The following is a 26,670-nucleotide window of genomic DNA, read 5'->3' as shown; positions in this document are numbered from 1 at the left end:
GTGTCCCTTTTGTGGTTTCTTTATGTTCTCCTGTTGTGGTTCAGTCTAGATTGTCATTGATCAGTCCTTGGGAGGACTCTCCTCTCAGGTTGGCTGTGTCTCAGCCCCAACCTCGTCATGTAAGCTGTTGTACAGGTGCTGGCAAGGCAGCACAATACACAACTAAATTTCCAGGAAACAAGAGGTATCTTACAAAATATCTTGACAGTCATAATGAAAACAACCCACGTGAAAATAGAACTAGGAGAGTAAAAGGGAACATACACACAAAAAAAAAAAAAGCTTAAAAAAAAGAGAAAGAAAAGTAATGCTTAGAGAGAGATGTATATTGTTGTTAATAGTGATGAAAATTTAGAAAATAATAACTAAAATGTAAAAAATAGAGAAGCTACTGGGAGATAACAGAAGCAGAGAAAAGATTCTGAAAGAAGAGCCAGCAAAAACTTAAGGAAGAGAATAGGAACAGGATAATAGCTGAAAATGAGAAAACAAAAATACAATGAAGAGAATAAGAGAAACTAACAATCAAACAAAAAGACAGGAAGACAGAAGGGAGGATAACAAAAGAACAAAAGAAAGTAGAAAAAGAAAAAGAAAAAAAAGTTATGCCAATGAATTGAGAGGAAAGAGTGATATACCCCAGGCAGGGAGGGAGTCTGGTAGGAGATTTGGTGGAAACTATAGAGGAAAGCAGTAAACTGGGTTATAATGATAAAGTCCCAGTCATTAAGCAGGGAATATCAAGAAAGTCTTGATAGTAGATGTTTTGCTGTCAGGCACTCACTGTGAGGGAGTTAGTCTCTGCTCCACTGCCAGCTCCTCAGTCCCTACCCTGTCCTCTGATTCTAGTTCCCCAGGCTCTGCCCTGCTGCAGCTTCAGATTGATGTCAGCCTGTTGCCTTTTCTGTATGGGCCATTTCAGCAGCCTGGGCTCAGCGGGTTCAATTAAAACAACATTCTGGTGAGCCGTTTGCCTGCCCATCCCGCAGCAGGGGTTTTCAGCTTTTCCTCCAGCTCCCAAACAACAGTCCCTGAGAGTCTTATTCTTGTAATGTCCTCCTGTGAGCTGCTCTCCCTTCCCCCTCAGGATTGTGCCCTGCAGCTGTCGGGGTCTTCAGTGAGCTGGACCCGCCCCTTTCCTGTTGGGGGCAGTGCTCCTGGCTACAGGAGAGGCAGATGGGCTCCACCCCTCCCTGCTCAGCTCTGGTTGGCTGGTGGCACCAGGCCCGCCCCTCAGACAGTCTACTGTGCAGACCCCAATCCCAGCCTCCACTGGTCTGCCCACGCAGTGCACCCCGGGAAGGTGGGAGCCAGTTCCATGATCAAACTCACAAACGCACAAAGCGATACACAGGCAGAAAGTCTGCCCTGCAAGGTCCCGCCGCCCACATGCCAAGGCACCCAGGGGACGGAACCCAAAGTCAGTTCCACACAGCTCCCCGCACCGCTGGTCTCAGCAGGGCTGGGGTGGCTTCACAGGCCACCACAGTGCCCCTCAGGGCTGGTCACAGATCCCAGCCTCTCCCAACTGGGAGCTCAGGGTGGGAGGGCACCCTCAGGGCTGGTCAAAGATTCCAGTCTCTCCCAACTGGGAGCTCAGGGTGGCAGGATACCCTCAGGGCTGGTCACAGATCCAACTCTCCCAACTGCAAGCTCAGGGCAGGAGGGCTCCTCCCGTCCTCTGCGCCACGCAGATCCAGTGCTTTCTAGGGCTCAACACAATGCCCCACAGGGAGGGAGAGGGACCCTGTGTGTGGCTGCTCAGCGCAGTCCTCTGGTCCCTTACCACTGGGGTGCCACACACTTTGGGACAGCCTTCCCTATGGTCGGCACCCTGAGCATTAGACGCCAGTGGCAGCTGCCACTAGAAGTTTTGTTTCGCTAGGAAGGAGCCATCTGCCATTAGAGGCTTTGTTTCCTAGGAAGGCGCCGTTCCCTCCAGGACTCACTGCTCCCCTGGGTCCCTCTGCCCTGTGTGCGGGGCGCTCCTTCCCCTCTTGTCACTCCGGGTGTGGGAACCCCACTTTTGGATGCCGCCCGCACTCCGGGAGGGAGCTTTGCAGCCTCCAAGCCTGCGGGCTTGGAGCCCAGCACAGGCTTCAGTGGGGACTCCCCCTTCTTATGCCCCCCCCTTACTGGGCTCTATGATGTTTCTTCAGTGCTCCCCACTCCTACTCTGTCCATTCAGGTGTGTTTCTCTGGTTTTTCCAAGCTGGCTACCTAGTATTTTAGGAGTAAATCGAGTCTGTAGCTGGGAGTGGGGGCGCTCTGCTGTTTCTCACAGTGCTGCCATCTTCCCCTCCCTGACTGGCTTATTTTGCTTAGCATAATACTCTCCAGGTCCCACCATGCTGTTTCAAAGGGTAAAAAATCCTTTTTTATGGCTTCATAGTATTCCATGGTGTAAATGCCCAAGAAGTTGCTTGATATGGTTTCAATCTTCTTGAACTTATAGAGACTTGTTTTGTGTCCTAACATGTGGTCTATCTTTGAAAATATTCCAGGTGAACTAGGGGAGAATGTATATTCTACAGCTTTGGGGTGAAATGTACTGTCACTATCAATTAAATCCATCTGATCTAGTGTGCTATTTAGAGTCACTGTTTCTTGGTTGATTTTTTTGGCTGGAAAAATCTAACTAGTAGTCAGTGAGGTATTAAAGTCACCTACTGTGATTGTATTGCTGTCAATCTCTCCCTTAAAGACCTCCAGAAGTTTTTTTTTGTCAGCCTATGTGAGTCTTTTGCTCTGAGGTGGGTCTCTTGTAGATAGCATATAGTTGGGCATTTTTTTTCTTGTCCATTCATCATTCCTCTGTCTTTTGATTGGAGCATTTAATCCATTTATATTTAAGGTTATTGATAGGTATTTATCTATTGCCATTTTAATTCTTTACACCTATATTTCTCTCTCTATTTCAACTTATTACAGCAATCCCTTTAACATTTCTTGCAGTGCTGGCTTGGTGGTGATAAACTCCATTGCCGTTTTTTGTCTGGGAAACTCTTTATTTCACCATCTATTTTGAATAATAGCCTTGCTGGATAGAGTAGTCTTGGTTTCAGATCCTTATTTTCATTACCTTAAACACATCATGCCATTTCCTTCTGGCCTGTAGAGTTTCTGATGAGAAATCAGATGACAGCCTTATGGGAGCCTTGTAAGGAACAGATAGCAGATAGCTTTTCTCAATTATGATATATCTGGGTGTGGGCCTCTTTAGATTCTTCTTGCTTGGGACTCTCTGTGCCTCCTGAACTTGTGTGACTTTTGCCCTGACCAGGTTAGGGAAGTTTTCTGCCATTATTTCTTCAAACAGATTCTCTATACTTTGCTTATTCTCCTCCCCTTCTGACACTCCTATGATGTGAATATTGTTACATTTCATGTTGTCCCACAGCTCCCTTAAACTGTCCTACTGTTTTTTAATTGTTTTTTCTTTTTGGTTCTCTGATTGACTGATTTTTTTCTACCCTGTCTTCTAATTTGCTGATCTGATCCTCAGCTTCCCCTAATCTGCTGTTCATGCCTTCCAATGTTTTTATTTTATTTCTACTATGTCATTCTTAATTTCCTTCATAGTTTCCATTTCTTTTCTCATGCTGTTGAGCATCCTTACAGTCAGTATTCTGAACTCTATATCTGACAGATTGCTTATCTCCATTTCATTTAGCTCTTCTTCTGGAAAATTATTTTGTTCTTTCATTTGAGGCTTTTTTGTCTCCCCATTTTGGCTGCCTGTTTGGATTTGTTTCTATGTATTTGGTAGATCTGCTAGGTCTCCCAGTCTTTTGGATCTTCTCTGGTGCTGGCCAATGTCAGACACTGTTTGTGACTGGCCTTGAGTACCCTGTTTGAAGCTTTCTGCAACCCATGGGTTCCCTCTGCTGGGGCTGGGTGTGTTTGGAAAGGACCAAGATGTGTACCAAGCTCTGCTTTTCCAAGCCCTGGCTCCAGAAACAAATCAGGCAAAGACTCAAAGCACCCAGAGGCTGATTGTTATCTAGTCTCTTAATAGCCTCAGGCTGTAGAAATCCCACGGGTTGGAGTGATAAGTTTTCTAATAGGTGGGGCAATTGCTTCCCCACCAGGCAAAAGCTGCCTGAGAAAGCTGTCCTCTGCCATATGGGGGGATGATTCAGTACAGGGATCCAGATGTCTGCCCTCTGGGCTCTATCCCCCAAGCAAGCCTCCCTAGATTCTCCTCACAAAGCTCCAGTCATCTCCACACCCACACACACACCACCAGAGCCCAAAGTTAGTGGCTGCACACAAAAGTTTGTGTGTTGGCCCTTTAAGAGGGTGCCTGCATTCCCAGCTGTCTCTTCCTGGCAGACAGAAACTCCACAGCTTTTCACAGCAAGGTGTTATGTGGGCACCTTTCCCAGTACTGGTGCTCTGGAATGGCAGGCCAGCTTGGGGTTTAAATCCCAAAGTTCTCCTTGGGAACCCCCCACAGCTGAGATATCCCTCTGGACCTTCAGCTGCTGCCTGTGGGAGTCCAGCCAGCCCTCTCATGCCTCCACACTTTCTACCAGTCTCTATGTGGTCTCCACTTTAGGTCCTTGGTTATGAAGGTGGTCTCCAGCTAGTCTTCAGTTGATTATTCAGAATGGTTTTTCTATATTTTAGTTGTAATTTTAGCCTGGTCCTGGGAGAATATCAGTGTAACTTCCACTTAATCTGCCACCATCTTGGTATCCCCCAAAGAGAGAATCTTAAAAAGCAGCAAGAGAAAGACAGTTATCTGCAAGGGAGCTCCCTTAAGAATATCAGCTGATTTCTCAACAGAAACATTTCAGGCCATAAGGGATTTGTATGAAATATTCAAAGTGATGAAAAGCAAGCACCCAGAACCAAGACTACTACACCCAGCAAGGCTAGCATTTAAAATTAAAGGAGAAATTATGAGCTTCCCAGACAAGAAAAAACTAAAGGTGTTTGTTACCACCAAACCAGTATTACAAGAAATATTAATGGGTCTTCTTTAAGAAGAAGAAAGAGAGAGAGAGAGAGAGAGAGAGAGAGAAACATAATTAAAGGAAGAAAATGGCTATACACAGGTACCTATCAGTAATCACTTTAAATATAAATGTTTTAATCAAAAGACAGGATAGGGAAAGGGTAAAGGTGGGATAAATTGTGATGGAAGGATACTTGACTTGGGGTGGTGAACACACAATACAATATACAGATGATGTGTTATAGAAATGTACCCTTAAAACCTATATAATTTTATTAACCAATGTCACCCCAATAAATTCAATAAAATATAAAAATAAATTAAAAATAAACAAAAGACATAGGGTAGCTGAATGGGTAAGAAAACAAGATTTTATATATATATGCTCCACCTCACAACAAAGAGATCTACCTCACAACAAAAGATACACACAGACTAAAAGTAAAGGAATGGAAAAAGATATTTCATGCAAGTAAAAATGAAAAAATACTGGGGTAGCAATACTTATATCTGACAAAATAGACTTTAAAACAAAGAAGACAAAGAAGGACGTTACATAATGATAAAGGAAGCAATCCAGCAAGAGGATATAACCCTTGTGCAGAAGTATATAAAGCAAATCCTGATGGACAATAAAGGGAGAGATTGACAGTAATACAGTCATAGTAAAGGATTTTAACACCCCATGACATCAATGGATAGATTTTCCAGACAGAAAATCAGCAAGGAAATGGTGGCCTTAAATGACACACTAGATCAGATGGATTTAATTGAAATCTTCAGAGCACTTCACCTAAGAACAAAAATCAAAGAGGAAAAGTGACAACTGACACCACAGAAATACAAAGGATTATAAGGAAATACTACAAACAATTATACATCAACAAATTGGACAAGCTGGTAGAAATGGATAAATTCCTAGAAACATACAAGCTTCCATGGTTGAATCAAGAAGACACAGAAAATCTGAGCAGACCAACAACAAATGATATTGAGTCAGTAATCAAAAAAACTTCCAACAAACAAAGTCCTGACCAGAAGGCTTCAAAAGTGATTTTTATCAAACATTCAAAGAAGCATTAATACCTATCTTTCTCAAACTAGTCCAAAAAACTGAAGGAGAGAGAAGGCTTTCAAACTCATTTTACAAGGCCAGCATTACTCTGATACCAAAACCAGACAAAAGTACTACCCAAAAAAAAGAAAATTATAGGCCAATATCCTTGATGAACATAGATGCAAAAATCCTCAATAAAATATTAGCAAACCAAATTTAGTAGTACAACCAAAAGATTATATACCATGATCAAATGGGATTTATTCCCAAAATGAAAGACTGATTTAATATCCACAAATCAATAGACATGATACACCACATTAACAACATAAAGGATAAAATCATATGAACATTTCAATAGATACAGGAAAAGCATTTAACAAAATCCAACATCAATTTAAGATAAAAACTCTCAGCAAAGTGAGAATAGAGGGAACATGCCTCAACATATTTATATACCACATATCTAACAAGACTTGTATCTAGACTATGTAAAGAACTCTCAAAATTCACAATACAAAAAGCAAACAAACCAGTTGGAACATGGGCAAAAGACATGAAAGACATACACTAAAGAAGATATACAGACAAAAAATCAACACATGAAATGGTGCTCTAAATCATTAACCATTAGGGAAATGCAAATTAAAACTGCAATGAAACTCCAGTACACATCAATCAAAATGTCTAAAGTTAAAAAGTGACAACACTAAATGCTGATGAGAATGTGGAGAAACTGAATCACTCATACATTGCTGGTGGGAAAAATGGAACCACCACTCTGGAAAACAATGTGGCACTTTCCTGTGGTGTTTATGTACAAAATATGATTTATAACACAACCACAATGTGAGAGGCCCTGTTATAGGGCTCTCATGGTTTCCAGAAATAAAAATCCTTCAAGACAACTTAAACAAAAAAAAAGTTATTCTATCATTGAATATTTAAATGATAGAGATTTCTCATGAGAACCAAGAGTAATAAATTCACCTGGGCATCACAAGAGCCTAGATCCAAGAACTGAGTTTATTCTGTTTCTTTGCAGCTTCTTTCCCACTTCGTAATACACGTGGTCAAAGAGGGCTGGCACCAGCCCCAGCTTTACATCACTTACCAGTTCAAAGGCCTGACAAACACCTACAGGTACTTCTAAATCCAAATTACAAATACCTTGGGGAGTGAATAGGTTTGTCTCAATTTGGGTCAGATGCACATCCATAATCCAATTATCCATGGCCAGGGAGTAAGATCACATGGTACAACACAGGCACAAGAGCCCACTTCTGTAGGTGAAAGGTGGTTCTCAGAAAAAGCTTCTGGGACGAGGCAGAGCTTAGAAAAATTAGAGTTGGGGTTAGAAAGATGACTAAGGTTTTCTAACATATGACCTCTAGGCCTTTATCTCTAAGTGTATACCAAACGTCTCCACCTGCCTGTCCCATCAACAACTCAAACTCAACATATTGAAAGTAGAAATATTTAATTCCCTTCCCACTCACCCCATTTACACACACACACACACACACACACCTTGTTCTTTCTCTTGTATTTAAATTACCAACTGAAAAACCTGGAAGGTATCTTCAGCTTCCTTCCCCTTCTTTAGATCATTGAATACTATTGACTCTTCCTCCTGTTTTATAATTTATTTATTTATTTATTTATTTATTTATTTATTTATTTATACTCTACTTTATTCAGAATGAGGACCATATGAAAATGTCTACCTTGCAATAAGATTTTTTTACAATAAGAAAAAGTGAATTCTGAGACAAAATACACCCCATTTAGGTTCTGCACACATGCAAAATGAGGGCTTTCAACATGGTCCTTGAGATTCTAAGAAAAGCCTCAAGGGGAAATATTCCAAATATTCCACGGATAATTGGGTTATGGATGTGCATCTGACCCAAATTGAGACAGGGTAGAAAAAAATCACTCAATCAGAGATCCAAAAAGAAAAAAACTATTAAAAAACAGGAGGACAGTCTAAGGGACCTGTGGGACAACATGAAACATAACAATATTCTCTTCATAGGAGTGCCAGAGGAGGTCGAAAGTAAGGAAGAGTTAGAGAACCTGTTTGAAGAAATAATGGCAGAAAACATCTCTAACCTGGTGAGGGGAAAAGTCACACAAGTTCAGGAGGCACAGAGAGTCCCAAGCAAGAAGAATCCAAAGAGGCCCACCCCCAGAAACATCATAATTAAAATGCCAAGAATTCAAGACAAAGAGAAAGTATTAAAGGCAGCAAGAGAAAAGCAATCTGCTACCTACAAAGGAGCTCCCATAAGGCTGTCAGCTGACTTCTCATCAGAAACTCTACAGGCCAGAAGGGAAGGGCATGAAGTATTCAAGGTAATGCAAAACAAGGACCTGAAACCAAGACTACTCTATCCAGCAAGGTTATCATTCAAAATAGATGGTGAAATAGAGCTTTCCAGACAAAGAAAAAGCTAATGGAGTTTATCACCACCAAACCAGCATTACAGGAAATGTTAAAGGGACTGCTGTAATAAATAATAAGAAATAGAGAGAGAAACATAGGCATAAAGAAGTAAAATGGCAATAAATAAGGACCTATCATTAATAACCTTAAGGACTTTAAGGGAGAGATCAACAGCAATACGGTCATAATCGTGGACTTTAACACCCCGCTGACTTCACTAGATAGATCTTCTAGGCAAAAACTCAACACAGGAACAGTGACTAAATGGCACACTAGATCAGATGGATTAAATTGATATTTACAGAACATTTCACCCCAAAGCTGCAGAATATACATTCCTCTCAAGTGCACATGGGTCATTCTCAAAGATAGACCACATGTTAGGACACAAAACAAGTCTCTATAAGTTCAAGAAGACTGAAATCATACCAAGCATCTTCTCAGACCACAATAGCAGGAAATTAGAAATCAACTACAGTAAAAACACTCAAAAACATTCAAACACATGGAGGCTAAATAGCATGTTATTAAACAATGAATGGGTTACCAAAGACATCAAGAAAAATCAAAAACTTCCTGGAAACAAGTGAAAATGAATACACAACAACCCAAAATCTATGGGACACAGCAAAAGCAGTTCTGAGGGCAAAGTTCATAGTACTACAGGCCTACCTCAAAAATCAAGAAAAATTTTTAGTAAACTATCTAACCCTACAACTTAAAGAATTAGGAAGCTCCCCTGTGAAGTCATCCAGACCAGGGCTTTTGTTTGCTGGGAGATTTTTAATGCTGCTTCAATTTCATCAGTTATTAGCCTATTCTGGTTTTCTGATTCTTCCTGATTCAGTTTTACATGATCTCACTCATATGTGGAATCTAATAAACAAAATAGACTGAGGAACAAAATAGATCCAGAGACATAGAAGCATGGAACAGACTGAGGGATCTCAGTGGGAAGGCGGGGAAGGGGAGTGGGTGGGGAGAGATTCATCAAAGAACTTATATGCATATATGCATAACCCACGGACACAGACAACAGTGTGGTGATGGCCAGAGGGTAGGTGGACTGGGCCAGGTGGAGGTAGGCAAAGGGGGAAATGGGAACAAATGTAACAGCGTCTACAATAAAAATAAAGTTCAAAATATACATAAGGTTCTCTTTATAAAACTTATATTTCTAAAATTAATATCATATTTTATAATTTTCATAATCATAAACATGACTGTCATACAAAAATTAAAGAATTTATTCAATTAGTAAGTAATTAGTAAATTTATACAATTAGTAATTAGCAGAAAACACCCAACTTCTTGCCTATTTCCAGGTTTTAAATCATTCTACTTAACAATATAAAGAAAAGATTTCATGGCTAATAGTTGAGGGGTTACTAAAAGATGGTAAAAAACTAAATTCCAAAAACTTCCAGAGAGTGGGTAGTACTGCTGAAGCAAAGGCCTGCAGCAGCCCTTCTGTGTGGTCAGGGAAGTGGAGCCAGCCTGTGGGCTAGTTTGCACCCACTTATGAAATCTGAAGAGAGGCCCTAAGGGGCTCCTAGAGAAGCAAGTGAGCTCCGCTCTAGCACAACAACAAATGCAGATTAACGTTTAGAAGGTCCATACTGTGGAGTGTGGATGCAATAAAAGCGGCCAAGAAAAAACTACTTCCTATGTCATTAAATACCTTCCTAAACAATGATCATAAGAAGCTCAAAAAAACACTTTGCAAGTTTGACCACTATAACTTCCAAGATAAACTCAATACAAAATATACACCTAGGTAACTTTTAAGTCGGTCAGTTCTGACAAAACTCTACCATAATGATTACCTTAATCATTCTTTCTGGAATTACTTAGGCAGCTGGTCCACTTGTTTAAAAAGATTACTCCTACTTAGTGGAGTAATAATTACTCCTATATTGTGTGGATAATTCATATCACACACATGCCTTCCTTGTCTGTTTCAAAGGAAGTATGCCCATAGCCTATCCAAAAGTAATATAGTGTCAGAAAGCTACAAGCTAAATGGAAGGGGACATAGAGATGACATATATATATGAATATATAGCATAGTTAAAATCCACACAAGGACCCTGTAGGGTATATTTGTATGACCTTATTGTTGGGGTGAACCATTTTAATGCATTTGTAAATGCCCCAACTACCCTTCCCCACACTCTGGGAACGGTGCCACTCCCTCCTCCAAGCTGCATTATGGTTTAGATGTTTAGACTCAGTGTCCAGTCAGGAAACAGAAGCCACATCAGTAATCTGAACTGGGAAATTTTTATATAAAAACAATTACTAACTCGCCGAACGTAGTTTTAGTGGTTAACTACTGAAACAAGTGAAAGAAAGCTCCAAGGAATACAGAAGTCGCAGATATGGAAAACAGACACTAACTCTAGAGTTAAGACAGAGTGCGCAGAAAGGAAGAACTTTGGGAGAGAACCCCCCACAAGACAGGTTCAGAGCTTGGTCAAGGTGGGGCCATGACCCCCTGAAAGGTGACAAGGCTGGTAGGCAGGAAACCTCCCACTGGGGTACTGCTTAGACACCCGGGAAGCTAGGCTCTGGAAAACAGACTGCTGGCAGCCGGCCGGGCGTGGTTCAGCAGTTGAGCATCGGCCTAGGATCCAGGAGATCGTGGTTTGATTCCCAGTCAGGGCACATGCCCGGGTTGTGGCCTCCATCCCCGGCAGGGGTTGTGCAGGAGGCAGCCGATCAATGGTTCTCATCATTGATGTTTCTCTCTCTCTCCCTCTCCCTTCCTCTCTCTGAAATCAACAAAAACATATTAAAGAAGAAGAAGGGCCAGCACTAAGAGAGCCCGTTTCCTCTGCTAGGTCCTACAGCGCCCCCTGCAGTGCAAAGGCTGACAACATTGTGCCAGATGGCACAGAAACTTGAGGGGGGGGGGTCAAGCTCCGTATCACAAAGCAGGGCAAATATGAGATAGATTTGGAACCAACAGGCAATAAATTGATCACGGGAACAGACCACACCCTAGGCTACTCAACTTCAATATGAACCATTTGCCAAATTTGAACTTTCATACAAAAATACAACTCGATGCATTTGCACACACCAAGACAAAGCTAGACTAACAAGTGAAGAAATTCTCACCCTTTCCCCAAAATGAGCAGACAGCAAGTCCCAGTCATTGTATCAATCACCACTGCTATATTTATAGTACAAATTTCCTGAAATTCACATCCCCACTGTTACCTAAAGACTATACTAAACATAACCCCCAACAACTTACATAAAACCAAAAGGGTAAGGAGAGCGAGGAAGAAAACGGTTAATATATACAAATAAACATACACACACAACAAGGAAGAGAAAGCATGCAAGGCTTTTCCTTCACTCCTTGCTTCTGCCCTTGGTCTCAGGTCAGACTTCTTTCTTCCACTTCCCACTCCGAGTCTTCCACCTTCAGTGAGAACCACAGCAAGTCAGAGCTCTCTGCCTCGTAGAGTGAACGCACCTTCATCCTGTAGGTCTGAGTCCTCCATGGCCCTGCTTCCTTTTCTTTGCTGTGGTTTTCCACTAACTTTACCATTGGACCTGGCAGCACTAAGAGGCGACAACACTGATGATGGGACATGCTCACGGTCAAAGCTTTCTGATATTCATCCTGCTTCTAAAACTTCTCTTCTTCATTCGCATCTTAATCCTGGCAGAGCTCTCTCCTCTTCACCTGGTGCTGCCACACTAATGGGGAGCCCAGGTGCTTCTCCTTGATTCCCTAAATTAACACAGCACAGGTTTTCCCAAGTAACAGAAACTTACTGAGGTTGGAAAAACAACTGTTCCATCCATCCCAGAACAGGAAATATAGAGAATGGAACATTGGACTTCTCTCCTCTTAAAGTCCACAGCCATCCATTTCCCTGGAAATTTTTGGATGGCCAAGTTTTCCGGTCAGAGAGTAAAGAGCCCCCAAAATAGATCTGGGACTACCCTCAGCCTCTGGGTTCTTCTGCACAAACTCAAGTTGGATAAAGGAAACTCCATTTAATTCTGCAGAATAATTCAGCCCCTAAACCCCTTCATATTCAAACAGTATAAAGGGACCATGAAATACTTTTCATTACCAAAAGAAAAACAACTTCTCATATCAAAATACAGCCTATCCCAACCAGCTCAGTCAACTTCTGTCACTTGCTGCCCGAGCAGGGGCAGGAACTGACTCTTCTTCTCACAACCTCATACCCCAGAGTATGCGTGTAGAGCATGAGGGTAAGAGTCGGCATTCAAGGATTCCCTCAGAGGCTTTGCCACAGGGAGTCTGCAGCTGCAGGAAGAGCCTCAGGAAGGGGTCAGGGACAGTGGTGGGGCACGGCCTCCATGCCGCAGGGGAGAAGTGGAGATTCAGCCCCATCTACACTAGAGTCTGGGGGGCTCACAGGCTCCTCCAGAGGAGAACTGTCAAAGGGCCCAGGGAGCCCCTTGGGCCCACCCGCCATGGGGCAGATGGTCAAGGACACAACTCCTGACTTCAACCTGAAGTATGGAAAGAGAGTCCCAGAGAAAGAAGCAGGAGGGAAGGAGAACACGTGGGAGCCATCAGTCATGTTGTAGAAGGAGATGTCCCCTGTGTCGTAGTCCAGGAACACCCCCACCCTCTGGGGAGGCTGCCTTGGAGATAAAGAAGTCTGAGGGAGACTGCAGGCAGCATATCCACTTTCAAACTTCCCCACAGCCCAGAATCCCTTATCTGGGTACTCTCTGTACCAGCCTGTCCTTTTCACATCTTCCCTGCAGACCCCCAGAACCCACTCGCATTTGTCTCCATCCTGGACCTCCACCTCCCAGTGACAGCGCCCTGATGTGATGCCCTCAACGCCCAGCACGCTGCTGAGGTCAGTTGAATCCTCAGAGGCGTCCTTCAAGGTCACTCTCGTGTTTTCATGAGAGATGACAAGGCTGGAATTGGCAGAACCTGGATCCAGAGTGACAGACCCTGCAGAGAGAGGTACCAATCATGCAAGGCCCTCCCCTGCCGCACAACAAGGGCACACCACCACCCCTTCCCGCGGCACTTAGCTGCATAGTGAGGAGGGCTAAGCCTCCTGAGAAGAGAGCCTGTGACTCGAGCCCATGGCCCTCCAAGCAGGAGAAAGAGCCATAGGATTTATTGGGGTTAGATATGTCACAGTGGCCTTGAGGACCAGCCTAGACTCTGAGGGGGAGGGATACCTACTTAACATCCAGTATCAGCCCTAGCCCTGTGCTATCACCTCTGCCACCCAGCCCGCCACCACTGATGTTGGCAGCGTCTGAACCACAGCTGAGAACTGCAGGAGAGGCCAGAAGTCATGGGGCAGCTAGAGGAGCACCCAGAAAGAACACACTCACTCACAGGCCTGGAACTTCTCCTGCCGCCAATCTGCAAAAAAAACATGTTTCGTGTCAGGGATTCCCAGAGACTTCTCACATCAGGATCTGCTCCTAGATTTCTGAAACATACTAATGCAGGACTTACAGGGGAAATTGTTTTTGGAAACATCCAGCTGATGCATTTATTTCTTTTTGATACGCACACACATGCATACAGACACACACACATGCATACATGTACACGTGTGCATACATATATGCACACGTGCGTGCGCACAGGCATGCACGCACACATACACACATGCACATGGAGCCATCATGCTGCACCTTCCCATGAAAGTTAAGCCATAAAACTTGATACTCATGGCTTGAGAGTCTGGAGACCGACTGAACAGAAGGGCCCAGACACGCATACCAAAGCTGCTTTCTCAGGTCCCATGCCACACAACCATCCTGAAAGCTAGGTTTTCTACAAAAGAATTGGGGAGATCAAAATGTCCATTTACAGGTGAAAACCGGATTGAGCTGAGCTTGCAGGTTGCCCCTAAGCCATGGCTAGAGAGGACATAACTTGGCTGGGCTTAACTCGGAAGAAGACTACAGCCGTGAGTGAAGAGAACTGGGGATACAGCACCAGAGAAGTTTTGCCCAGTCAGGAGGCAATGGAGGGGTTTCTAGGAAGGGACAGAGGTTCAAGGCAGGGAGACATGCATCCAGTGAGAAGACAAACACTAGTAAAAATTTTTGCCCCTTCTCATGGGTAATGGCAGCAAAAGTAACCCCTATATAGAAAGAAGAACCCAAAAATATTGGCTCTGTCATCTGCTTCCCCCTACAATTGCTCAGAGAGATTGGAAGCTTCCAGGGGAAACCCTGCTGTGGTGGGCCCCCCAAAGATGCCATGTCCTATACCCCGAACATGCAAACATGATATGGCAAAGGGAACTTTACAGACATGATCCAGACCAGGAGATGGGGCCAGGGCAGGGGAGACCCAAAAGTTCCCCAAACAGCTAGATGGGAACTGCCCCTCCTAAGCAGACCTCAACTAAGGATCCTAAGGACCAGATCAGGCTAGCCTCCCAAGGGTGCACCCAAAATGACTACACAGAGCACACACGGACACCTTTCCCCACAGGCCCAAGGCCACACTACCTCCTCCAACCTCTATACTCCCTTCTGGGAAGAACAAAGGAAGCTCACTGACCACAGCAAAACTTGTCATGAGACCCTGAAAAGTCGGCCGTGGTGGACTGCCGCAGCCTCCAACAGGATAGACACTCGGGAACAAGACTAAAACACAGGAATAAGAAAATGACACTTTCCTTGCACATTTGGGGCGTAAGTGTGTGGCTACCAGCCACACCTATATAGGTTGATTCAGAGAAACTGTATTTCTATCTCTGTCGACTTGCTTCAAGGAAATAAAATCACATAAAATGAGCTGACCCATGTGACCCTTTGAGGAAAATGAACTTTAACGTTGATTCTAATGTAATGGTGCTTATCTTCAAAAAATAAAAGGAATACAAGGTATATATTAAAAAACATTCACTTTAATGCCGCAGGTAAGGGAGAAATGGCCATCACTCTATAGACATGAATCCTGGGGAGAATCGGTAAGACTCTCTAAGGAGGGTTCGTTCCTCACGCATCTGGTCCACAGGCCTCCATCACCCCAGGGCTTGCCTCTCTCTTTCTCTTAGTCAGTATCCCTGACCATAAACAGAAACATCTGGAGCACAGGAGGGCATGTTACCCAGGCTTGGAGGGCACACATCCTTAACTCCCCCCATGCTGAAGGGTCCTCTGGACCACCCTTCATGCCCTTGGGATCCCCCATACCACACTCCTGCCCTGACTGCCAAAGGAAGGTTGAGATGGTCTCACCAGCAGAGAAAACTCAATTAGATGGTGACTTCAAAATGGCCTAAAAATAAGCATCTCTTTACTGAAATTTATCAGGGAGATGATTACATTTCATGCACCCAGATAACTTGCAAACCCCATGCGGACTCCCCAACTCAAACCACAATTGCAGTGACCTGTGGTCTCTCTTCCAGCACTCTGAGCCACCCCAAATCCCTACAAGGTGAATCTCGGGCATCCCACTTCCTTCTCATCTCCTCTCTCATCCACAGAGTCTTCTCTTCCTGGCTCGCTCCCCACCCTTTCTCTAGTAAACAGTTTTAACTCCAGTACAGTTCTCCTTTGGCAATCTTCACACAGCGCCCTAACAAATTTGACCAGGGCCAAGTGCCTCAGGCAAATACAAATTCTCCTACAAATTCGACCAGAAGTAATGGGTGCCAACAATTATAAGTGGTGGCTTTGCTCCTGTTACACAAACATACACAGAATTTTGCACATAATTTTAGCTCTTTCACAGACCGCACCATGAACATCCTGCAGGTTCTGGACCCAGATCGGGAACACCTGCTCTAAAGCAGCTAACTCCTCAGCAGCCAAGGAGGCCTGGAAGGAGAAACCCACCTTAGATGGGGCTCAGAGCACTAGGAAGCAGAAAAGACCAATATCTCAGAGGGCCAGGAAGAAATGGAAAAACAAAACTAGATCCAGGAAGGGCAGGAATTTCAGGGTAGAAGGATCCAAAACCAAGGACCCCTTAGGAAGACCTGAGTCCTACCCAGGCAAGCAGGATTTCTGAAATCTATAGAGAGAAATTGCAGATCTACATGGAGAGACCCGCCTGCCGTTGCTCCTCACAACCGACCTCTCCTCTGTCACTGCACCGAGGAGCACAGGAGAACAGGGTGTGTTCAGAATGGATTGCTAACCCTCAGGGTGACCTGCAGTAGAGGTTGGGCCCAGAATGGAGGCAGATCTGTGTTCCCAAGGAGTCCCCGCACCGCTCAGATGGAGGCTACAAAAGTGACAAGGAGGGCAGGGACGCCCAGCCCACCCTGGTGTGGGGTCCACTGACAGAGAAGGGGCAGGGTCGAGGCTGGAGGTGAAGCCACAGGAAACTGAGCCACTTACCTGCATACAGCTGGGCCTTCCTCCAGGCTGAAAGGGAACACACCCTGGTGAGACCTCAGCCACAGCAGCCTGCACAGCGTGAATCTGCCCTCCCCGTCCTACAGGTGAGACTATCTACAGGGGAGAGCTGCAGAGGAGATGGCCCCCGCGACCTCCACCCAGCAGGGAGTGAGGGAAGCACCCCAGGTCAGGAAGCCTGCATTATAGGCGCAGTCCCACCCTGGCCAGTTGCTGCTGGGTGGCTTCTGCCAAGTCACTTAGCTCTTCTGAGCTGAAACAGCCTCAAAAACTCCCATGTCACTTGCTGCTCGCTGTTGCTATTCAGGATGAAAAAGCAGCTATGTGTCAAAATATTTTAGGAAATAAAAGTTTAGTTGCTCCATTATTGTAAGAAAGCACTTTTATATCCAATGCAATCTTTTTCTGGCAAAGATTAGTTGGAAAATAACTCAACATAGGGATTAGCTTAAGGACAGGGATGTGAGGTGAGCCCTGGGGTAAAAGTGGCCAATCTTTCTCCTATAAGTTATTTCTAAAGATAAACAACACTGTTCTGGGGCATTGACGGCCCATCCCCCACATTCCCATGTGGGGACAGCCCAGTCCTCCCCCATGACTTTTTTTTTTAAGTTAATCCTCACCGAGAATATTTTTTCCAGATTTTTAGAGAAAGTGGAAGGGAGGGAGGGAGGAGAGAGAGAGAAACGTCGATGGGAGAGAGACGTATCAATTGGTTGCCTCCCACATGTGCCTGGACTGGGGCCAGGGATCAAACCTGCAACCCAGGTACCTGCCCTTAACCGGGAATGGCACCCAAGACCTTTAGGGGTGTGGGCCAATGCTCTAACCACTGAGAAACACCCACCAGGGCTCACTCATGACTTTTTGATCAGCACCTTCAGGAACTGGAGAGAACAGACCTCTCTGATGGTGTTTTGGGGGAGGGCAGGAGGTCACAATCCTAAACTTGAGGACCCCATTTATTCATGTGGCTCATTTCCAGGTGCTGACCAAGAGCTACCTGCATTGAAGGCTAGGAAACTAGCAATACGGTGGGTGGTCAGGGTTGGAATGAGACCCAGGATGCATGGCAGACTCCAGGGACCACATCACACCCGGTTCCCAAGCACTGGGTGGGACACAGCAGACCTGGTCAGGAGAGCCCATGGAGCAGGATTCTGCCTCCCACCAGCTCCCACTTCTGCCCCAAGGAAAGGGATCTATGCCCTGCCAGGTTTGTCTCAGTGGTTAGAGCATCAGCCCTGAGACCTAAGATGCTGCAGGTTCCATTCTGGCCAAGGGCATGTGCCTCGGTTGCTGGCCCCGTCCCTGGTCCCAGTCAGGGCATGCGCAGGGGGCAACCAATTGATGTGTCTCTCTCACATCAATGTTCCTCTCTCTCCTCTCTCTCTCCCCTCACTTCCAACCGCTCTAAAAAGAAAGAAAGAAAAAGAACGGAGTCCACTTGTGTGTGCCTAGACAGAAACCAGGAGAGGGACACCTGGGTACAGGTGGGACAGGAGAACCAAGGACACGTGGGGTGTCACTCACCAGCCAGGTAAACGCTCTTCCTCCATTCTGAAAGAAAACACAGGAAACAGGTGAGCTAAGAAAGGGAGATCTCGCGCACGAAGGGGACAGAGAGGTGGGGAGGAAAAGCAGAACTTACCCAGTTCTGCCTGGAGTTCACCTGAAAGAGAAAGGAAGAGCATGAACTGCCATCCCTAAGGAAAGGAAAGACAATGCTCGGAGACCCCACGGCAGAGACCCTCTCTGCGTCCTAGAAGTTCCAGCTCTAGGCCCGCCCCAGACACCAGCTGCCCCCTCCGGGTTTCTGCAGCCACCTGCTCGGGCTGAGGGTCCTGGGTCTCCCTGGAGAGCTGGAGCTTCGACCGGGGCACTGCCCGGCCTGTCCCTCTCAGCACTGGCTGCCACACCCCCAGCCTTGGGCCCTGTCCTGCCTTACCTGTGGCCTTCAGCGCCTCCTCCATTGTCTGCCTGTCCTCCTCCTTAGCCTGAAACAGAATCTCCTTTTCTCTGAACTGCTGCAGCTTTGTGGAATGTTCTCTCTGGGTGTAACAGGTCGCCCCCAGGAGGAGGAGCCCCAGCACAGTCAGGCTCACCAGGAAAGGCAGCTTCCAGGGAGAAGCCTGGGGGAAGAAGGGCTCTGCGCCCCGCCAGAGGGCCCGTCAGGGGCACAGCTCAGGGCAGCCCAGCCCAGCACACTCAGGCTCCCACCCTCCCTCCAGCTCTGCGGGGAGCGAGGAGCAGCTCTGACCTGGGATGAAAATGGCCATGGCCTTCTCCTGGCCCAGGATGGGGTTGAGGACAGAGCAGGTCACATTGCCCGCAGAGCGGTCTCTCACCACCAGAGCGGCCTCCACGCTGAACAGCCCTTCGGAGTCTTGGGCATGGGCCTCGGAGAATGCCAGGAGCTTCTCTCCACTGAGGTCTCTCCACAGCACCTGGGGCTTCGGGAACCACCCTGTGGCTGTGCACACCACGCGGACCCCATCCCCATCTGGCCCTGTGATGCGCACTTGAGGGGCAGAGCCCACACCTGCGGGAGGGAGGAGGTAAAACCCACTCTGAAATGTTAACCTCAAAGCGGATAGCACAGGTAGCTTTTCCTCCCGTTAGCTGACATAGACGGTCACCCAGTTAACAGGTAAAATTAGGGTGAACTAGGTGCGCCTAATGGTGCTCTCACGCTCTTTCCTGAGGACGAGTGATTGCTTGTCTTGAGCACAGGTATGCAGTGTGTTGAATCTGCTTGGCTATGCTAGCAGATGGATTGCCTGTGACCTGGGTCATATCGGGGTTAATGCTTACTCAGTGACAGAAGCGCTTTCTTTCTCTACTAGCCAAAGCAGCACCCTGTGCAGTCTCTCTTCTCCCTGCAAATGGTCTGTGTCCCCAAGCCTACTCACTCAGTTGGGTCTACTTTGTAAGCCTCAGGATGTCTGATCCTTTCTGCCTGCCCCAGTGCCACTCCGGGAACTCAGGGGGTCACCCTCCCCACCTTGTAACTGTATCCATCCATGACCCAGACTTGTTCACCTTCCATCCATCCTCACAGCTGCCAAAGGGACCATTCCCACCACTGCTCCGTGCACTTTCCTCAGCAGTGCCTCCACCTCCACACGCAGCACACGCTCTCCATGACCTGGCAGCTGCTTCCCTCCAACTTCCCTCTCCACTGACCCCCAGCTCCCACCACCTGTGCCCCTCAGGCCACACACTCCGTCCACAAGGACTGTCGCCAACTGCTCACACCACCATCACCTGCCTCCTCACATCCCCGTCCTTCCGCCCGAATCGATTTGTGGGACCCTGACCTTGGCTGGCACCCTAGTGCCTGCTCAAGCAGGTACTCCCTGTGAATTTTCCTGACTGCAGCAGGCAGTGTTCATCATTCCCACCCTACACCAGGAACATCTTTTTCCAGTAATGTCACCTCTTACCACCCTCCCATTCACTCACCTTACAGACAAACCACGATGGCCTCCGATGGTGCCCAGAGCACACCAGCCACACTCCCAGATCGGGTTTCTCGTGGGGTGTCCCCTCTGCCCAGCACTCTCATGCCTCTGAGAGCCACTTGGCTACATCCCTACTTACTTTGAACTTCTGCTCAGACTGCCCATAAGACCCCATCTGAGCCCCTATGACAGTGAAGCCTGGCTTCCCTCCCCCACCCACATTCTGGCCCCTCTCCTGTTCTACTTGGCCTCTTATCCTAAGTACCAAACACTTCCTACCATCCTCTGTAACCTACTTATCCGTGTATTTACATGTTGTCTCTAGAATATAACTCCACAGGGCATGGATCTCTGGTTCACTGGTGTATCTCAGCTGCCCAGAGCAGGGCTGGTGCACAGTAGGGGTTCTATATATTTTTAGTAAATAAGTGAGTGAGTGAATGAGCCTCCCTTTCCTCTGTATAAAGTGAGGAGCTGAATTGCATGGTCCTTGAGTTTCCTCCCCACTCTAGCACTCCAGCGCTCTAGGGTACAGATCAAGTCACCAACCTGCCACCTTCAGCTCCAAACTGGCCTCTTCATAGAAGCCTCCCTTTCTGAAGAAGCAGGAATATAGCCCGTCGTCAGAAGCCTGGACCTTGTGGATGCGCACGGCAGCCTGCCCCAGGTTGAGGAGTTCCTTCTCCAGCGAGGTCCGCCCTGCGTACTGTGCCATCAGCTCTTCCTTCTGCTCCCAGCCATTCTCATAGATGAGCACGGCTTCAGAGAACTTGGAGCGGAACCAGCGCAGCTCCATGGTCTCTACATTCATAGCCGGGGCCACACGACAGGGCAGTGTGATGTTCCCGCCCAGCACGGCCACAATGGGGTCTGAGGGACCGATGACCAAGAACTCCTCTGTGGACACAGACAAGAGTGAGGGAGACAGAGATTCACAGACTGGGGGCAGGGAACACTCGCTCAGGGGGCCCATGTCAGCAGGTATAACCACTCTGAATCAGGGCAAGATCTTCCTACCACAGTTTTGTGACCCAGAAATTATGTCCAGTCCACTCCCTTACCCACCTCTGCTCCTGTCCCACACCCTTTTGTGAAGGACTCCACAGAGGTGGTTCTGGACTTCGGGGGCCTCGGAATCACCAGGAGGGCTTATAAAATACAGACCGTTGGGCCCACCTCCAGAGCTTCTGAGCCAGTACCTCTGGGGCCCAAGAATGTGCATTTCTAAGGAGTTCCCTGGGAAGCTGACACTGACTCACAGGACACACTTTGAGAAGCACAGCTCTACCCGGCCCCTCTGAGGACAGGACTGGAAACTGACCAAAGTGCACACCTGTGTCCCAGGTCCAAACTCTTGGTCACTCAGCCATGCCTTGGAACTCCCCCCTCCCACCCTGATCTATCTGCCCCTGTCTTTCTCTTCTGCTGACTTACGTGGGAACGAAAAACTACATGCAAATGCTACTTCCGTTAAAAACCTGTGTCATTCCCATCACTCACAAGGCTCCCAAAACACTGCTTGTTAGAAACGGTTCCCCCACTGCCACCCCGAAGAACCCTGGGCCTTCTGAGGCCTGTGGACAGGCTGTGACATGCCCTCCTGCAGCACCAGCCCCACTGGACATCCAAACAGAGACTTCTCACCTGTGCTGCTGACCTCAGCCTGAGCCACCATCACCTCCCACCTGCAAGGCCCAGGTGACTAGTCTCCTTGGCTGTTCTCTCCCCGCCCCCATGTCTCTGACCCTTTCACTTGGAAGTGAAGCCATGTTCCTACTCTGCTCAGAACCCAGCGATGCTCCCCACTTTCCCCAGTGGCCACAGGATCAATAGGAACGACCACCAGAAGCTCTCTGACCCCAGCTCCTGCTTCCCCCTCAGTCTCACTCTGCTGCAGCCCACACCTGTTTCTTCTGCTCCTTGAACTGCCAGAACACTGCCAGCTTCCCACTGGCTGTTCCCTCTTTCTGTCGGGATCCTCACTGCTCACTGGCCCACCTCCTCCAACTTTGTCCATCCCACTGTCCACACTGACCAGGCCCACCTCCCCCAGCCCTCGCTCCCTCCCTGCTCTACTGCAGTGTGCATCCTCCCATCTCTAACACACCACATCTCACTGCTTAGTTGCATTCGATAGCCACCACCTCCTGCTGGAAAGTAAGCTATGTGAAGATGGGGAGTCTGTCTGTTTTGCTCAGAGAATGGCAGCTGACACACAGTAGACACACTGTAACTAGTCTTGGAATGGAATGAATGCATGAATAAGTGCTTGGGACACCAATAAAGCCAGAAAGCAAAGGGGAGAGATATTTTCCCATTTTTGAAGCTGCTTTTACAACATCACACACTCCTCAGTGAACCATCATTCAGGTCTCATGCTTATTTTATGCTTTGGTGACTGTTTTAAAAGTTTAACAGCAACTGGTAGTTGGGGAGCATCATCACCTCGAGAGAAGGGCCTCCAGCAACAGCCACGGTTCCTGATGGGGAGAGTCTGCAGGGGACCTGGGCCCCCACCCACCTGAGAGCAACACAGGAAGAGGGCTGGGGGCACACGCACCTGCAGAACCCCGCGCGAGTAGCTGGGTGAGGAGCAGCAGGGAAGCGAGGTGGAGCACAGAGCAGCTGGGGCCATCCTCCATTTCCTCGGGCTGGAGAGACGCAGGGCAGGAGGTGGGCGAAGGCCAGCAGGGGGAGCTCTCCGGCCTCAGAGGGCCCAGCAGGGCGCAGGGCTGGCAGCAGACCAGGCAGGAACACAGCCTTCACTCCTGACTCATTCTGCTAAGGAGGTGAGGGCCCCGCAAACCCTGATACCAGAGAGGACTGAGCCTGGACCCCTCCCTGCCCCTTTGAAGGCCTCTGTGCGCCTAGAGAACATCGAGGTTTGCCTGGGAAAAACCACTCCTTCCCTTCCCACCCCTACAACACCCACAACACAGGCCCACTGCCCAGAAAACCAGGCCCTTCCTTCCTCAGCACCTGGGGCCCATGGGAGGGACCATCCCTCCACCTCCATTGTTCGCGCGCGCGCGCACACACACACACACACACACACACACACACACACACACGCTGACTCCTCAGGACAGAGGCCCAGACCCAGTCCCCCACCCCACCATGAGGGACATGCTGGCTCCTGCTCATGATGCCATTGCCCTGACTGCGAGCAGAGTCCACTGAATGACATCAGACGCACTACACCCTCCCGGGGGCCTGTGGCTCCCATCACAGGCACCCTGCCCTGCTCCTGACTGCTGGTTGAATTCACCTTCCTTTCAATCCCACGTCCCCCCTTTCCTGCTCAGACCAAGGACACCGCCCTGCACACAGCCAGGGCCCAGTCAACCTGACTCACAGGCGAGTCCTCTTCTTCCCTCTCTGTGGAAGACTGCTGTCTCCCGGTAAAGGATGCCCCTGGAGGTTCTCCCGGGCTTCCAGGAGCCACACTAGTACCCAGTGCAACCACGCCAACCCCAGCCTCCCCTCATTCTCAGCCTCCTCCTCACACACAGCAGGCTGCTCCCTGCTTTGTCCTCTTGACCCACGGGTGTCCTCAAAACCAACTGACCTGCTTTGAAAGGCCTGGGCTTCTGGAGTGTCTCTAAGCACAGAGTCAGAGAAGCTTCAGGGACCCCAGCAGACCCCGAATCTGCACTCAGAGTTTGCACTTGGGGTCAGCTGCTCAGAGCCCCAAACCCTGCTGCAGGAGCCAAGACTGGGTACCAGAGCTCCTCCTGTGCAGAGGCTGGTGCCTCCCAGGAAGTGGAGAAGCAGAGCCTCACCTCGGCTGAAGGGGCATCTGTGGAGACCAGGCCTTGGGGCTCCAGCCCAAAGAATCCACCTTCTCCAGCTCCTTCCACCATTAGAAAGAGAAAGCTGCTGAATCAATCTAGCAGACTCTGCCCTGCCCTCTGAACAGTGCACCCCAGGTATGGGAGGAAACATCCTGGGCAGAGCAGCCCACAGAGCACAGGCTGGGTAGGGTGCAATTAAACTGCCTCCGGGTACAGACAGAGCACAGGCTGGGGCACTGAAACTGCCTGGGACACAGACAGAGGCGCAGGTTCACGGCCCTTTGTGAACAGCTGTTCTGCTCTGGTGACCTTGTTCTAGACCACGGAGGTAGGACTGAGTATGCCACAGCCAAGACCAACACCAAGCCCTGTGCATCCATCTGCTCATGACAGAAATGCATCCATGTCGGTTGGTAACCCCCTGGCCCAAGCCTTTGAAGAACCCCCAGTGTAGCTGCTTGTCTGGTCTTCACCAACACAGGACCCAGGAATTCCTGCACCTGGCAACTGAGGGGTTAACACCAGGCATCAGGAGCCTCCAGACCAACTCCAAGCCCATGGCCCTGTGCACACTGAATGGACAGGGCTTGCTAATATTTTAGTACTGGGGCAGGATAGTCAGAAGCCAGGGAAATTCCTTGACAAATAGAAGAAGGGAAACTGAGACTAATTAATTAAACAAGGCCAAACGATTTGAGCAATTTTCAGCCAGCTAATAAATCACAAGGTTTTGTTTTCAATAACATTCTTTAAAAATAAAACTAACCAAGGACACTAAGAAGCCAGTGATTTACACATTGCTGACCACACTGAGACAGACCAGCCTCAGTCCCAGGCCCTCTTCAATAACCTTTTTTAAAACTAAAACTACTTTTTTCCCTGGTGCGATCCCGCCCTGCACATCAGCTCTGCGACACAGAAGTCGTTTGTCTCCGTCCTCCTTCTCTCTCACCTAAGTGCGTGCTCCCACCCCATGGAAGGTTCTATGGACATGGACAGGAGCCCTCTGAGGCCCCAGAACTATCTTTTCAGTTGTGAACTAAAGACTGACAAAGATCATCACTTTAAGGTGGATAATGGTGAAAACGAGCACCAATTACCTTCACAAACGGTCAGCTTAGGAGCTGGTGCAAAGGACGAATGCAAGTCGTTGAAGCAGAGGCAATGAATTATGAAGGCTGTCCAAGTAACGTAACCCTGCCCACTTTGAAAAGGTCTACAGCCAATGGTTTCCCGTGGTGGCTTTGAAATAACACCACCTGTTGTCTTACGGTTGAAGTGTGGTTCGGGGCCAGTGCATATTCGTGGACCGCACTTAGCTGTGCAGGAAGATGCAGAATCAGAAGCTGAAGCGGAGGATGGGAAGCTCCTGAGTATGTCTGGAAAGCGTTCCGCCCCTGGGGGTGGTAGCAAGGTTCCACAGAAAGAAGTAAAACTTGCTGATGAAGATGATGATGAGGATGACGATGATGATGATTTTGATGATGAGGAAGCTGAAGAAAAAGCTCCACTAAAGAAATCTATATGAGATACTCCAGCCAAAAATGCACAGAAATCAAACCAGAATGGAAAAGACTCAAAACCATCAACACCAAAATCAAAAGGTCAAGAATCCTTTAAAGAACAGGAAAAAAACTCCTAAAACACCAATAGGACCTAGTTCTGTAGAAGACATTAAAGCAAAAATGCAAGCAAGTATAGACAAGGGAGGTTCTCTTCCCAAAGTGGAGGCCATGTTCATCAATTATGTGAAGAATGGCTTCCGGATGACTGACCTGGAGGCTATTCAAGATCTCTGGCAGTGGAGGAAGTCTCTTTAAGAAAATAGTTTAAACAGTTTGTTAAAATTTTCCATCTTATTTCATTTCTGTAACAGTTGATATCTGGCTGTCCTTTTTATAATGCAGAGTGAGAACTTTCCCTACCGTGTCTGATAAACGTTGTCCAGTTCCATTGCCAAGAATGTGTTGTCCAAAATGCCTGTTTAGTTTTGAAAGATGGAACTCTGCCCTTTGCTTGGTTTTAAGTATGTATGGAATGTTATGATAGGACATAGTACTAGTAGTGGTCAGACAAATGGGAATGGTGGGGAGACAAAAATATACATGTGAAATAAAACTCAGTATTTTAATAAAAATTAAATAAATAAATAAACATAAAACTAACCAGAAAGTAACCCTGGTCCCTCTCTACATACATTTTGATGAACGAACATATGGAAAGACACATCTGAAGAGCTAATGAATATTCTGTTGAGACCCTCCCCTGAGACTTCCCTAGGATTCCAGCCAGCCAAAGAAAGATAAAAAGCCTCAAGACAAAGGACCCACAGCAGGCTGTCACTGGAGCACGCCTGGTATCTCTGTTCTTTTCCTCCTGAACTCTGAGGGACCCCATGAGGCTTGCAACCAGGAGAGCAAGGGGCAGCGGCAGCTCATCCTGGGCTCACCCCCGAACCTGATCCAAGGCCCCCTTTGCTCTGACTTCCCAGTGAGCTAACAGCAGCCCAGTCTGGCCTCTCCTGTTGCTTTTTCTGTGCTAAGTCTTTCCTCATGTCACTGGCCCCAGCTTTCATAAACATA

At 47.5% G+C, this 26,670-nt stretch overlaps 1 protein-coding gene and 1 pseudogene across 3 annotated transcripts; one reads left to right on the top strand and one right to left on the bottom strand.

Annotated features, from left to right (window-relative positions):
* Positions 1 to 9,846: 9,846 nt before the first annotated feature.
* LOC308558630 (butyrophilin-like protein 1) lies at positions 9,847 to 25,312 on the bottom strand. Of its 2 annotated transcripts, none has more exons than XM_081140575.1 (10): positions 25,189 to 25,312; positions 22,855 to 23,026; positions 20,844 to 21,191; positions 19,091 to 19,372; positions 18,779 to 18,979; positions 18,482 to 18,502; positions 18,364 to 18,390; positions 16,813 to 16,839; positions 13,835 to 13,861; positions 9,847 to 13,435 (listed from the first exon to the last, which is right to left on the bottom strand). In XM_081140575.1, the coding sequence occupies exons 2-10, from the start codon at positions 22,934 to 22,936 to the stop codon at positions 12,792 to 12,794; spliced, it is 1,659 nt and encodes a 552-aa protein (XP_080996701.1). In that variant the 5' UTR covers positions 22,937 to 23,026; positions 25,189 to 25,312; the 3' UTR covers positions 9,847 to 12,791. The 2 variants fall into 2 exon arrangements, with proteins under 2 accessions (XP_080996701.1, XP_080996702.1); XM_081140576.1 differs by having other exon boundaries at positions 22,855 to 22,945.
* On the top strand, positions 25,002 to 26,129 carry LOC308558631 (nucleophosmin pseudogene; annotated as a pseudogene). Its single transcript has one exon. The product of its transcript is annotated as a nucleophosmin pseudogene (transcript).
* Positions 26,130 to 26,670: the final 541 nt, after the last annotated feature.

This window comes from Miniopterus schreibersii, assembly GCF_964146895.1.
Source record: "Miniopterus schreibersii genome assembly, chromosome: 6".
NCBI lineage: Eukaryota > Metazoa > Chordata > Mammalia > Chiroptera > Miniopteridae > Miniopterus > Miniopterus schreibersii.
This window is presented reverse-complemented; position numbering and strand designations above follow the sequence as displayed.

Excerpts from the sequence above, each read along its gene's own strand:
- LOC308558630 (XM_081140575.1), bottom strand. The coding sequence starts at position 22,936 with ATGGAGGATGGCCCCAGCTGCTCTGTGCTCCACCTCGCTTCCCTGCTG. Across the intron at positions 21,192-22,854 it reads ACTCGCGCGGGGTTCTGCAG|AGGAGTTCTTGGTCATCGGT; the intron begins GTGCGTGTGCCC and ends CTGTGTCCACAG. Across the intron at positions 19,373-20,843 it reads TTTGGAGCTGAAGGTGGCAG|GTGTGGGCTCTGCCCCTCAA; the intron begins GTTGGTGACTTG and ends TCCCTCCCGCAG.